This window comes from Aspergillus chevalieri, chromosome 4, assembly GCF_016861735.1.
Source record: "Aspergillus chevalieri M1 DNA, chromosome 4, nearly complete sequence".
NCBI lineage: Eukaryota > Fungi > Ascomycota > Eurotiomycetes > Eurotiales > Aspergillaceae > Aspergillus > Aspergillus chevalieri.
The window spans coordinates 1147462-1160890 of record NC_057365.1 but is presented as its reverse complement, the minus strand read 5'-3'; the positions used below and the strand labels follow the sequence as shown (position 1 = coordinate 1160890).

The 13429-nt window shown below is 51.9% G+C and overlaps 5 protein-coding genes across 5 annotated transcripts; 1 reads left to right on the top strand and 4 right to left on the bottom strand.

Annotated features, from left to right (window-relative positions):
- Nucleotides 1–294: 294 nt before the first annotated feature.
- On the bottom strand, nt 295–1949 carry ACHE_40414S (DNA primase subunit PRI1; the record flags this gene model as incomplete). Its single annotated transcript, XM_043278610.1, has 3 exons — nt 295–1423; nt 1483–1680; nt 1747–1949. The coding sequence occupies 3 exons, from the start codon at nt 1947–1949 to the stop codon at nt 295–297; spliced, it is 1530 nt and encodes a 509-aa protein (XP_043136372.1).
- Nucleotides 1950–3731: 1782 nt separating this feature from the next.
- On the top strand, nt 3732–5687 carry cspA (putative cell surface protein; the record flags this gene model as incomplete). The annotated part of the gene is made up of 1 exon (XM_043278609.1): nt 3732–5687. One exon carries the CDS (start codon nt 3732–3734, stop codon nt 5685–5687), a length of 1956 nt encoding a protein of 651 aa, XP_043136371.1.
- Nucleotides 5688–6112: 425 nt separating this feature from the next.
- THR4_1 (threonine synthase THR4) lies at nt 6113–7787 on the bottom strand (the record flags this gene model as incomplete). The annotated part of the gene is made up of 2 exons (XM_043278607.1): nt 6113–7669; nt 7734–7787. The coding sequence occupies 2 exons, from the start codon at nt 7785–7787 to the stop codon at nt 6113–6115; spliced, it is 1611 nt and encodes a 536-aa protein (XP_043136370.1).
- Nucleotides 7788–8291: 504 nt separating this feature from the next.
- On the bottom strand, nt 8292–9482 carry ACHE_40411S (NAD(P)-dependent alcohol dehydrogenase; the record flags this gene model as incomplete). Its single annotated transcript, XM_043278606.1, has 3 exons — nt 8292–8585; nt 8640–9251; nt 9306–9482. 3 exons carry the CDS (start codon nt 9480–9482, stop codon nt 8292–8294), a joined length of 1083 nt encoding a protein of 360 aa, XP_043136369.1.
- A 993-nt stretch (nt 9483–10475) lies between these two features.
- APL2 (putative AP-1 adaptor complex subunit beta) lies at nt 10476–13090 on the bottom strand (the record flags this gene model as incomplete). Its single annotated transcript, XM_043278605.1, has 7 exons — nt 10476–10944; nt 10997–11358; nt 11411–11979; nt 12032–12669; nt 12742–12873; nt 12936–12956; nt 13014–13090. The coding sequence occupies 7 exons, from the start codon at nt 13088–13090 to the stop codon at nt 10476–10478; spliced, it is 2268 nt and encodes a 755-aa protein (XP_043136368.1).
- Nucleotides 13091–13429: the final 339 nt, after the last annotated feature.

Sequence of the window (13429 nt, the reverse complement as noted above, 5' to 3'; positions counted from 1 at the left end):
CCCTCGAATCTTGTAATCGCTATTATGCCGCAAAATTATTCTCACTTGATCTATTATGTTTGTCGACATGTGTACCAATAGATATGAATTTGATGTATATGCATTCTCATCAAGTCTTTCTGTAGCATTATTGTAATCTCGCCTGCCCTTAATGTAAGAAAAAATTGCAAATAAAATCATAGCAGTTCATTCGCATTCATAAAATAGTATATCCTTTATCCCTGGATATAAACACAACACCAACGCCATGAACCTTAAGCCCTCCAAACCGCTAAGAAAAACTCCAAAAGAGACTCAGAATTCCATACTCTCCGACTTAACCTCAGCGCCCTCTTTATTTCGCTCTCGTTTTCCAGTTCGCTCCTCCTTAAGCAGTCCCGCAATAAACGACCGGAAGTAGTCAATATACGGTTTCAGGCTGGTCTTCTCATAATCTTGCAACTTGCGACTCCCTCTCGCGTCAGAGCCGTCGGCTACACTCCCCTCCGGCTCAGCAACCTCAGCGCCTGCGCTGCTCGAAGGGTTCGCTGCATCCCAAGCGTCAATCTCAGAAAGTAACTGCGAAACCGTTGGCACGGAGAGGGGGTCGAATTGCTCGGCCTTCCGGCCGTCGATTGGGACACAGACGCGGCCGGTACCGGGGTGGATGACGAAGGGGCTTTTGAGCAAGTGGATCATTTTCTTGCTGACTTCCGAATCGAGACGTGGGTAGGTGTATTCTAGGACGATGTCTTGTTTTGCGTTCTTGAGGGAGGTTGTGTTGAGGGATTTACTCTGACCGGATTCTGCAAGTGCGTCGATGTCGGCCCATTTGTTCTTGCTGGAGCGGCCGGGTGACGAAGCCCATTTGCGGCGGAGGGCGTCGTTTAAGGAGCCATCGGGGAGGAGTGAGAGGAGACGTTGTTCTTGTTCGGAGCCTTCGAAGGTGTCTTGGTCGATGAGGGTGGTTTGGGCGAAGTAGGGTCTCAGGACCTCGAGACTTCGGGAGAGATGCGGATGCAATGGCCGTTTTACGTTCACGCGCTTGCCGCCTGCTCCGCGGATCACATCCAGATAACCCGCAATAGCTCTTCGTCGGTCATCAGGGAGATTGCGTGCACGAGGATCACAAACCCAGGCGTGGGCACCACGACGACCGGAATATACCCACATGATATGCTCGAAGCCGAAATCGTCTCGTAGAGCAGTATCGACCACCTTCATTGCCATCGTTACGAAAGCCCAGCACTTCCCGCAAATATTCGCCTTTGTGCAACACGAACGGATGTCGTCGTAATCTGTCAAATCGATATCAAAAACCAATTCTTTCGAGACTGGCTTCATCTGTCCGCCGCGGAGGGTCTTTCGGTCTCGGGGGTTTGTGCTATAAACAGGGCCGATTTCGAAACGAGATGGGTTCATTCTTAGGATATCTTTGCGGAATCTGAAAAGCAGACACGTTAATATAGAAAGCCTACTTATTTTGTATCTAGGTCCACGTACAAGTCCGCAGTTGCATACGACTGGTACCGCAGGTAGGCGTCATTTTGAAGCGTGAGCGCGAATTCCCGATTCCCGAAATCGGGAGAAGGAACGACTCCATGGTTGAGCCACTGGAATAAATAACGGAACGGGAACAAGCGCTGATAGAAAGCAAGCATCGTATCGGTATCGACTTCGGCCGGTGGTGGTCCAGACGACCTACAAGGCGCATGGATTAGCGATTTCCTCTCTTCTGGAATACCTGGTAGAGAAAGCCAAACTCACGCAGGAGCCTCCGAATTATCCATCTTGTTATCAGATGCACTCGATGCAGGAAATTCATCATCATCGTCGTCGTCGTCAAACATTTCCTCCAGTCTTACACCCGTTCCTTCCTGGGCATTAGTCGTAGCAGGCGCATCTTGCATAACCTCATCCTCGGCATTATCCGGAGATCGCGACTTTCCCGGAGACACAGAGTGCGGCATGACGGCGTCGTGGTTCTGAATTCGAGGTGTTCGTTTGTCACTGTGTCGTCTCTGGTGAACTCTCCTCTACTTTCCGTAAACGCGGTCGACGCGCGACGGGACGCGTTCCCCGCAACCCTGTGCCCTAAATCACGTGAACATATTAGATAGTCACGTGACATAGACGCAGACAACGAGTCAACGTCAGGACTACCACTACATCTATCACTGCTGGCAATAATAATAATGATAATAATAAAAAGCAAAAAGATAGACGGCCGGAGTCACCCGGGCCTCCTGAGCCACTAGACTCAAGCGCTCTCCGTTGAGTTACACGCCCGTTCTCCGCTCTACCCCATTTCTGGCCCATATGTCCTGATAGCAAAAAATAACTGCCTGAGGATACGTACATGACCAGGAAACCTTAGGTAAACAGCGCAGATGTCTATACAGGTAGTGCAATAATGCACAAACGTATACTTTGCTACCCTTCTTTCCACTGCCGCAAACGGAAATCGAACTCAGACTTCTACAACTCCACCTCCTTCCGTTCTGGTCGACGATTCACGGTTTCCAGCATTCTTCGGAGACCATTTCCAGGCACAGGTCATCTCCAGTGCGACGTGGTAAATTGGTCTTCCAATAAGGTATCGTTGTTGGGGTTGCATGATGCTTCCATTTCGACTTGATCTGGTCCTCAGTGGAGGGGTGTCCATGATCAGGAACCAAAAGCCTTGAATGGCACTCTCGTATGCGACTCATGTCCCTGGATCATGGAGCTTATGTTCTCATGGGTCTAAGGATAGTAACTAACTACTCACGACGGAAGGGGGGGATACCACGGCCCACCGAGTAAGTTCGCCTTGAGAACAGCTAGGTGGAGTCCGGGAAAGTCGAGATTAGGGAATCCCTCGACACATTCTTCTCAGCGAAAGCCACTAGTCCCTGAGTTGGCATTGGGTGCATCCGTCCCTCTCACGAATACGCTAATAGCACTGGCCTAATTGCTATGATTCTCCCCACCAGTCTCCACGTTCCACAAGATCTATGTCGCTTGCACCTGGGCAATTCCGAGTTTTCTATGGGAATTTAGTTGGTCTGGGGCGTCTTGGAATGTCTGGACGTTTTGGTAGTTGATTAATTGCACTTGGCCCTTTTACGACACGCCTGCAATAGTTAATCTAGAGCGGATTCACCGGCTTTAGACCCTAAAACGTCGAGTTATTCTACATCTTGTGAAACATTTTATTTGCAGCGAACGAGCAAGAAGCTGCATTTCAGTGATGACGCTATTGATACAGTTCTTACTACTACCTGTTTTCCTCGATATTGCAACCTTGGGCTGCTTGTGTGGATTTTGCCTCCAAACGATCTTCCGCCATGTTACAATCGGATGTTCACCTGGAAGTGTCAAAATTTTCACTCATGATCTAGTTACTTCGGGTTCCTTTTCGATCCAAGGTTCATACGATCTAATCACCTGCATTCGGTAAAAGATGTTACCACCACCACCGGAGATCCAACTCTGGCTATCTTGGTGATCCAATAGGAACTGTTGTATCGTGATGCTATCCACGAATACAGCGGCATGTTCCTTATCCTGCAATATCAATTGCGGCCCACCCGAAGAGGGACCAAGCTCAGACTCTCAGGATATAAACCTCGACCTTCACGCACCATTTCAGCTCCTCATCCTCGGACATCTCAGTCACAAAAGCAGTCATTCGCTCAAGTTCTCTCGTTTCGCTTCCTTTCGTTCACCGTTGAGTCCTCGGTATTGCAATAATATCCCATTCGTCCAATATGGTCAAGGGAACTCTCGCTCTTCTGGCCTTGGCTGCCCCGGCCTTCGCTGGTGTCATCGAGCGTGGCGAAGGCAAGGACCACTGGGGAGTCCATAAGGACAAGCACTCTTCGTCTCCCCATGTGAAGCCTACTCCTGAGTCAACCAACACCTGGGAGCAGCCGTCCACGTCGGCCACTTCGACTTGGTCTTCTTCGACTGAATCGTCGTCTTCGATCACTTCGTCGACCGCCAGCTCTCCCAGTGATTCTGCTACCACTTCGGAGACGACTTCTTCCTGGGAGAAGCCGTCCGGCTCCTCTCACCACCACCACCATCACGAGACGACTACCACGCCTCACTGGTATACAAAGACGACCACTATCACGACCACCACTTGTCCGGTCACCTCTTCCGTGGTCACCTCGGGCACCCACACCTCTACTGTGCCGGTGACCCAGACCAGCACGATCACCCTCACCACCACCACTCTCTGCTCGACTAAGCCGACTGAGACTCCTACCGTCAAGCCCACTCCTGTTGTGACTCCCAGCAGCTCGGTTCCTGACACCACGGTGATCAACTCTACTCCCTGCACTTGGGCCACCATTGGTACTTCTACTCTCCCCGTGCCGGTCACCACCCACTCTTCGTCGAAGGTGACCCCTGTCCCCTCTTCCTCGAAGAGCAGCTCGGTTCCGGATACCACGGTGATCAACTCTACTCCTTGCACTTGGGCCACCATCGGTACCTCTACCGTCCCCGTGCCGGTCACCACCCACTCTTCGTCGAAGGTGACCCCTGTCCCCTCTTCCTCGAAGAGCAGCTCGGTTCCGGATACCACGGTGATCAACTCTACTCCTTGCACTTGGGCCACCATCGGTACCTCTACCGTCCCCGTGCCGGTCACCACCCCTCAGTCTTCTTCGAAGGCGACTCCTTCGCCTGAGAAGTCTACTCCGGTCATTACTCCCAGCAGTTCGGTTCCTGACACCACGGTGATCAACTCTACTCCTTGCACTTGGGCCACCATCGGTACCTCTACCGTCCCTGTGCCGATCACCACTCCTCACGGTTCCAGCGCTCAGCCCACTCCATCCGGCAGCAAGCCCGAGCACTCCAGCCAACCCAGCAAGCCCGAGCACTCCGATAAGCCCAGCGCTCAACCCACTCCGTCCGGCAGCAAGCCCGAGCACTCCAGCTACCCTAGCAAGCCTGAGCACTCTGGCGTGATCCCCTCGGGCAGCTCTCCCTCCACCCCGGGCCACTCTGGCAAGCCCTCCAACCCCGAGCAATCTGGTCAGCCCAACAAGCCCGCCCCCTCCGGTGGCGTGATCCCCTCTGGCAGCTCCCCATCCACCCCAGCCCACTCTGGCAAGCCCTCCAACCCCGAGCAATCTGGTCAGCCCAACAAGCCCGCCCCCTCCGGTGGCGTGATCCCCTCTGGCAGCTCCCCATCCACCCCAGCCCAGTCCGGCCAGCCCTCCAACCCCGAGCAGTCTAGTCAGCCCAACAAGCCCGCCCCCTCCGGTGGTGTGATTCCCTCTGGCAGCTCCCCATCCACCCCGGCCCACTCTGGCAAGCCCTCCAACCCCGAGCAATCTGGTCAGCCCAACAAGCCCGCCCCCTCCGGTGGCGTGATTCCCTCTGGCAGCTCCCCATCCACCCCGGCCCACTCTGGCAAGCCCTCCAACCCCGAGCAATCTGGTCAGCCCAACAAGCCCGCCCCCTCCGGTGGCGTGATCCCCTCTGGCAGCTCCCCATCCACCCCGGCCCAGTCCGGCAAGCCCTCCAACCCCGAGCCCTCCAGCTCTGAGCCCTCGGGCGAGTCCCCTGTCTCCCCCGGCGGTGGTTCCGAGTCCGAGCAGCCCAGCGGTGTCTCTCCCGAGAGCCCTGCTTTCACCGGCGCTGCTGGTAAGGCCCAGCCTGCTGTTGGTGTCCTGGTTGGTCTTGTTGGACTTATGGCTTTCTTCTAAGCTGTTGGGTGAGTCGAGTCCCGTGAGAAATATTTTGTGGGGCTTGGGAAGTCCTATATAATATATAATAAGAGATTGTCGAAGATGGAAGGGAACGTGTTATGGTGTTGCGAGAGTATACCAAAAAAAGAAAGGATGTTTATTTTGATTTCTGTTAGAATTACTTAATGTTTAATACTGGGGCTCAACTGGATGTTGTTTTTAGAGTCTTCTTAGTTAATAAAAAGGAATGGAGTTATGGCTATATCGAATCTGAAGCCCTTACAATCGTACAAGTTGCATAAATGACAAGGCACAAATTCATCCATTCTATATTGCATCATATCTTATGCTTTTGCTCGTTAAGTAAACGAGATGTGGGATATATAAAAGTCTCCATGCACAAGACACTAGATCGTCTAAACATAATAAAAGAAGAGAGAAATCTATCGCAATCCCTGCAGCTCCTGGTCAACCTCCGCCTTCACAAGCTCCCGCACGCCCTGCCATCCAGCACCAGCGGGAACAGGGGTAGATCTGCTCTCCCGCTGCTCAATGCCAACAAGCTCCTTTGGAAGCACTTCCTGAAAGTTGTAGCCATCCTGATCACGCAGGGCAAGGTCGACAGAGCTAACAAACTTGGCTGGGTGGGCAGTGGAAAGCGAGATGTGGCTGATAGTTGGGTTACGCTCGCCGGAGCGCAGGGACGCCGCGACACCAACAGCGGAATGAGGATCCAGAATGTAGCCGCCGGTCTTGGAGCTCCTGGCGCTGCCGGGGGTGAGATTCGTGGGGAAAGAGGAGAGGTAGGTAGAGCGGATCTGGGCGATGGTTTCGTCATTACTGACGCGCTCGCTTTCGAAGTCGGCCTTGGCGCCTTCGAGGACGGCAGTGGGGACACTGAAGCCGCCCTGGGACTTGAGCTGGTTGAGCCAGTTGCTGACGCTCTGGCAGGCGTTCTTGCGGCGTTCGTCCTCGGAGGCTGCAGAGTCGGTTTCAAAGGCAAGGAACCAAAGGAGACGCTCGAAGTTGCTGCTGACGAGGATGTCCATGGCGGGGCTGTGGGTTTCCTTGACACCAGCTCCTGCGGAGTCGTTCTTGGTGTATTGGCCGCCGCTGCGGAAGAAACGGTCCAGGATGTCGTTTTCATTGGTGGCAATCACCAATCGCTCAGCGGGGAGACCCATGCGCTTGGCGAACCATCCGGCCATGATATCGCCAAAGTTGCCAGATGGAACAACGAAGCGCATCTTCGAGTCCTTGTTGTAACCGGGGGTCTTGGTCAACGAGAAGTAGGAGTAGAAGTAGTAGGTCATCTGGGCCAGGATACGGGCCCAGTTGATGGAATTGACGGCAGCCAGGTTGTGCGTGGAGTTGAGCTCGGGGTCCGCAAACAAGGCCTTGACAATGTCCTGGCAGTCATCGAATGAGCCCTGAACAGTGAGATTGTGCACATTGGCATCCAGGACAGTGGTCATCTGAGCCTGCTGGATAGGCGAAACCCGTCCGTCTGGGAACAGGATGAAAATAGACACATCCTTCTTTCCCCGAAGACCGTAGATGGCCGCAGACCCTGTATCGCCACTGGTAGCACCAATAACAGTCAAGTGGTGTCTCTCCTTGCCCTCCTTGCCTTGGTTCTTCCGCACCAGGAAATATTCAAACAGGTTTCCAAGAAAAGCGAGCGCTACATCCTTGAAGGCGCGAGTGGGGCCGTGAAACAGTTCAAGCAGGTGGAGGTTCTTCTTGCTGTCCAGCTCGATCAAGGGAGTGCGTTCGGGGTGGTCGAAGGTCGAATAGGAACGGTTGATGATGTCCTTGAGGTCGTTCGCTGGAATTTCCGACTCCGAGACGTAGAGAGACATGATCTGGAAGGCCAATTCTTCAAAACTGAGATTTTGCCATTCTGACTGCCAGTTGACGGGGAGTGCGGGAATGTGCTCGGGGATGAAGAGGCCACCGTCCGAAGCCAATCCTTTGAGGACGACATCTTCGAAGGAGAGCTAAACGTCCAGATACCTGTTAGCATCGCGTTGTAGATAGTGTAGATATGCAATGGCAGCATACACCGTAGGAGGCACCCCGTGTGCTAAGGTATTTCTGCGAGAGGGTGTGCGACATGGTGGGTGGATAGACAGTGAGGAATTTTCTTAACTCGGTTCAATCTGTGTTATTTGGCGTTCACAATGTGAAAGTAAGTCGTATCATTCCCCCAGTTTGTGTTTCTCTTTCGAATATATCCAGCGAGGAAGAGCAAAAGAAGCAAGGAAAAGTCCCTTGCCGTATCTAGATTAGCCCCTCCGACAGCGGGGGACCGGATCACGTGCAGGAACCGTTGGTTCTCTTCGTCTACTCCGTACTCCGTACGAAAATATGTGCAGATGCTTTCTCTATTGTACCTACAGAAAAATTCGGGTCTATGAGAATGTAGATACCTTCTTGATGTTTCTAACAGCCTCCCAAAGAGATTTCGGGGATGTATTTGCCATCCTGCAAGCCAGACGTCTGCCTGATAGTGCTCAAACATTGATCTCTCATCTATACTTCATTTATACAGATTAATAGATTGATTTTCTATCACGACTATTTACAATTCATAGTACAGTACAGTAGAAAGGATATCCCTTACTGCTCGTTAACCAGCACATAACGGTAACGAGCCTTACCAGCCTCCATGTCCACCACACCCCGGTTAGCATCCTTCATCGGGATCTCTTCAATCCAGGGCTTGACGTTCTTCTCAGCCACAAGCTCCAGCATCTCCCTGATCTCACCGGGGCTACCAATCAAAGAAGCACCAACGGTCAGACGACGCATGAGTCTGGGGATGGGGGCGTTCAGCACGCCGTCGTCGGGAAGACCGACTTGGACGAGGCTACCGTCCGTTCTGAGGAGGCCGATGTAGTCATTCAGGGGCATCTGATTCGTTAGCATTCTTCTGAACCCATTGACGAATAAATAAATGTTGCTTACCTTCGACGAAGAAACAGTGCAGACAATCAAGTCCAAAGAACGAGCATACTTGGTCGCCCAGTCCGGCTCATCATCAGTCCCAATATAAACATCCGCACCCATCTTCAGCGAGTCAGCCGCTTTATCCGCCTTCCGCGAAATAGCAACAACTTGCTCCGCCCCCATCGCCTTCGCAAAAAGCAACCCAAAGTGTCCCAGTCCCCCAACACCAATAATACCAACCCGCTTACCCGGTCCACAACCACCGTGCTTCAACGGGCTGTACACAGTAACACCACCGCACATCATGGGCGCCGCGTGAGACGGCGGGATGCTGTCGGGGATCTTGATGGCAAAGTGCGCGGGAACACGGTTGTACAGCGCATAGCCGCCGTAGGACTTGCCGCCGTTGATGTAGGTGCTGTTGTAGGTGCCGACGAACTTGTGCGAGCAGTACTGCTCCAGGCCCATGGCGCAGTCGGGGCAGTCACCAAGACGGCCTAGGCAGGATTCACTTTGCGCGCCGACGCCGACGCGATCACCTATTTTGATGCCGTTGGTGACTGAGGAGCCCACGCGCACGGCAACACCGATGATTTCGTGGCCGACGCAGCAGGGGTACATGGTGGGTTTCTATACAATTAGCATACATTTCAAACCAGGACAAAGAAAAAGGGAAAAACTCACCCATCCAGACCGCAGAGTGTGCAGGTCCGTACCGCAAATACCACAACACTCAACTTTGATATCAACATCGGTCTCCTCCCAAGGCTTGGGCTCAAACTCCTGCCAAACCATCTTTCCGTCAACAGAGTCCTTGTCGAGACCCATCCATCCTTCGAACTTATAGTCTGTTTGCGCCATGATTGCTGTCAAGTCTGTCAGTTGTCAATGGTCACAAGAGGTACTCGCGAAATGAAACGGGAGTGAAAACGCGGCCTCGGGACATGACCATTAAATTTATAATCGCAGCACCGGCACACCGCGAATTCGGATATCGGGATCTCCCTTTTTCCCTATATAATGTTGTTGAGCATCGATTGGTACTCGTTGCGGGTTCCACTGTTTGGAACCGAAAAGAATTGCAGCAGGTTAGCTTAAGTCCTAAGTCCGAATTGGGATTGCTTACCAATTCATGATATGTGGGCGTGCCGGGGGACTTGTATAGAGTAGAGAAAGAGGGTGTTTGAAGGAGTATAGAGCATAATACCGGACAGTAGTAGGCGTTTAATGTTTTCACCTATTTTTTTTTTTACTTTTTTAATTGTAGGTATAACTATAATATGCGCATGCACATACGGATAAAAACCAATTCCACAAGAATAAGAACGCGCAAATATCGTCAATTTCAAAAGATGCCATGGTCAAAATAAGCATAGCAAAGTTATCATATCAGATCTCAATCTCACGTATGACAGCATCTGCAGGGATCTAAGCTTCCAGAACGCCACTAGAAGCTGCCATTAATAATGAGAACCTCGGCAGGGACCTTGGAGGGACGACAGTCGGTGCCTTACTGGTCAAGAACTGATCTTGATCTATATTCGAACAGATGAACTAAAGACATAACTTCTATGTGACCGACTAAATAGCTAAAGGATGTACAGAAAAGGATGCGGGTGACTGTAATTAACTAAGACATAGGGAGCTTCTGGTAAACGAAGTATATCTTCAAGTATCAATAAACATAATAAGGGTAAAGACGATAATAGTAGTATAATAGGAATCAAAAGTTGAAAGGGAAAAGGTCCTCTATCAAATGCCGGCATTGATCGCTGTCCATGTATGCCTCTCATCAACTTCACTTCAGACCAAACACGCTCCCCAGAAAAGCCACCCGTTTCTTTTATGTTAATCCTAGAAAAGCGACAAGATATCCTCGTTGGTCTTCTTCTGCTGCCCCCCTGATATCGCCGGCGGTGGCGAAGTCGTAGAGTTCCCGCCAAGATCGAGTCCATCGAGTCCGTTCAACAAGTCCGCACCGGCACCTCCACTAGGCGCCGCAGTTGATGGGCCCGCGGTTGTCGATGGTGCAGGAGCTCCACCATCTCCGAACACTCCAAGGAGGTCATCCAGGTTGTTGCTGGGAGCCGCAGCAGGTGTTGCTGGCGACTGGGCCCGTACGGGCGTACCAGATAACCCCTCAAGGCCAGACAAGCCATTCTCTGGTTCTTTCTGTGCAGATGCGGGCGCCCCACCATCGAAGTCGATATCCAGCAGGTTTTCGACGTTGCCTTGTGCTTGGGGCGGGGGCGTAGTACCTGTGACCGCAGCGGCAGCCGCTGCTGCTGCCAAGGGATTCTCGCGTGCATTCTGGATTTGTTCCCTGGTACATGTTAGTAACTTTATATATGAAACCTAAGGCAAGGAAGACGTACTCAATGGCAGCCCGCTGGACGGCATCAGCACCGAATCTACCCTGGCCAACGAATTGCTCTGGCGGCTTGTGGTAGACAGAAGCCAGCGTGGAAAGTTCGTTGAGGAGTTGTTCAAGAAGGGTGGGAGGTAGCGACTGAACGGTAGTCAAGATTGGAGGTTTCTCAGAAAGGACAATGTTCTTGGGGGCGCCGGGGTTGGTAGTGTTGGACAGAAGACGCCAGTACACATACGCACGATCGCGAACATCGGGGTTGTCGTTTTCTGCCGTAGCGGCTTGGAGAACCCGCTGCACAAGTCCTTGGGCCTTGTCGGGCCGCTTCAGGAAGAGCTTGACGACCGAGGTCAAAATTTGCAATTGGGTCTAGCAACACATTAGCTTTTGATATAGTTTCTGTATGATGCAGGTGACAAACCTGTGAGAATTCTTCGTTGAACCCGTCCACAAACCCGCCCAGGATATCACCCGCGTTGCTAATCTTCTCCGCGTATTCACCAACAATCCAGATGAGCGCAGCTCGAGCATTTGGTTCATCCAATTCGTCAATGCATTTGCAGAGAGTAGGAATGATGCCTTCGTATCCAGGGTATTTCCGGAAAATGTCCTTTATAACCACAATAGCCTCCTGCACAACATAGTTCACCTTGGTATTGATAAGATCCAAAAGTGTGTTGACGCATTTCTCGCTGGCGCTTTCAATCTTGATAGCAACCTGACCAATGGCCTTAACGGCACGCCGGACGAAATCCATATCGACTTCCAGTGCATACTCCCTGAGTTCCGCTAGAAGCTGATCAACATTGCGGTCATTGGCTATGCGAACCATAATCTCAAGCTTCTGGAACTTGACGTATGGAGGGTCGTTGTATTTGCAGAAGAAAACACGAAGTTCCTTTTGAAGGATGTCGGGCTGTTTCTGAAGCAGGAGGTCAATGTTTCTCAAGGCTACATACTGCACCTCGGGTGCGGATGACACCAGTGTCACTATATCGAAAGTCAGTACAACAGCATCCCATGGGCTGGAACCAATACATACCCAACGGAGGCGCCATTTTCTTCAGATAGTTCTTAGACAGCTCAGTGTTAACATTCCTCATGTGCAAGAACACCGCCTTGACGGCAGCCAACACCACACTTGGGTTAGCGTGTTGGAACTGTGGTGCAACACGTTCACAAATATGCTCCGACTCCGTCACCTCAGCGGCTTTGTATTCGGACAAAGTCGTGAGAATCGTGACACGTCCCCATTCAGTACACTCGTTGAGCGCCATAAGCAGTTTCCGTAACGTATTCGAGGTCACTTGGAGGGCCTTAGTTTCCGGTGCAGAGTGGTAAATCTCCGAGAGCGCCGTAACCGAGTTTGCGACCACCATCGGGTTAGGGTCACCGATCATTTCTTGTAGCATCTCGAGGAAGCCATTCTCCAAGCACATCGCGGGATTGAGATCGAAGAGCTTTGCCACGCAAATGGCTGCGGTCTTGCGCACGTACGGCGATTCGTCTCGGAGCGTCTTCCGTAGCGGTTCCTCCATGTAGTCGACCATCTTGTCCACCCTAATGCATCCCATTGTCCGAATCGCTAAGGCTCTGATAAGTGGGTTGGGGTCTTCGGAGTCTTGGACGAAGGTATTAACGGCGAGAATACAGAGGTCCGGATGAGATTTGGCATAGTTCCTACGGTGTTCAGATGGAAGTCATTAGCGGACTGGCCAACAGAACGGGAGCCTGAGAACGGACGACACTCACATAAGGTACAAATAAACAAGTTTCTTCTGCTCAAGATCATTGGTGGCAATATTCTTCAGGACATCAGGGAAAAGGGCCGAAACGTCTTTCCCGAGCGTCATGGCCATGATGGTCTTCTGAATCGCTTCCTTCCTGCGAATTCGGTCAGCCGCCGTTGTCTCCAAGCCCAAACAAAGTAATCTATAGTTGCATACCGTTCATACGCATACTGGGATCTGTATCACCCGTCAGCATCACTCCACCCATAGACCAGGGAACGCAAGACTCCGTACACAAGACCAGCTCGCAATTCAAACGTCTCTCCTTTCCGGGGCACGGCAAATGCCCCCCGGATCCTGTTCATCGCCATCGTGACCACCTATAAACTTCAGCGACGATTCCGCCGCACTTTCGTAGCGAATAGGACAGTAATGGAGGCCCTGATGCTGTAACGGTGTCGTCTGCGCGGGCTGCGGGGAATGAGCGGCGAGGGAGCTTCAGCGACCACGTTGGCGCGCGATTCGGGGATATCGGACAAGAACTGATTAGATATCCTCTTGAATGGTGTCGGGGACTTATTCGTGAATAAAATCAACGACAAAGGTATCGTTCGCGGAAAGTTGTTGTAGAAGCTGGGGAAGAGGAATGGGAGGAAAAGGGTCTAAGATAAAGTTGTCCACTGAGAGGAAACGCGGCTCTGCTGTGTCTG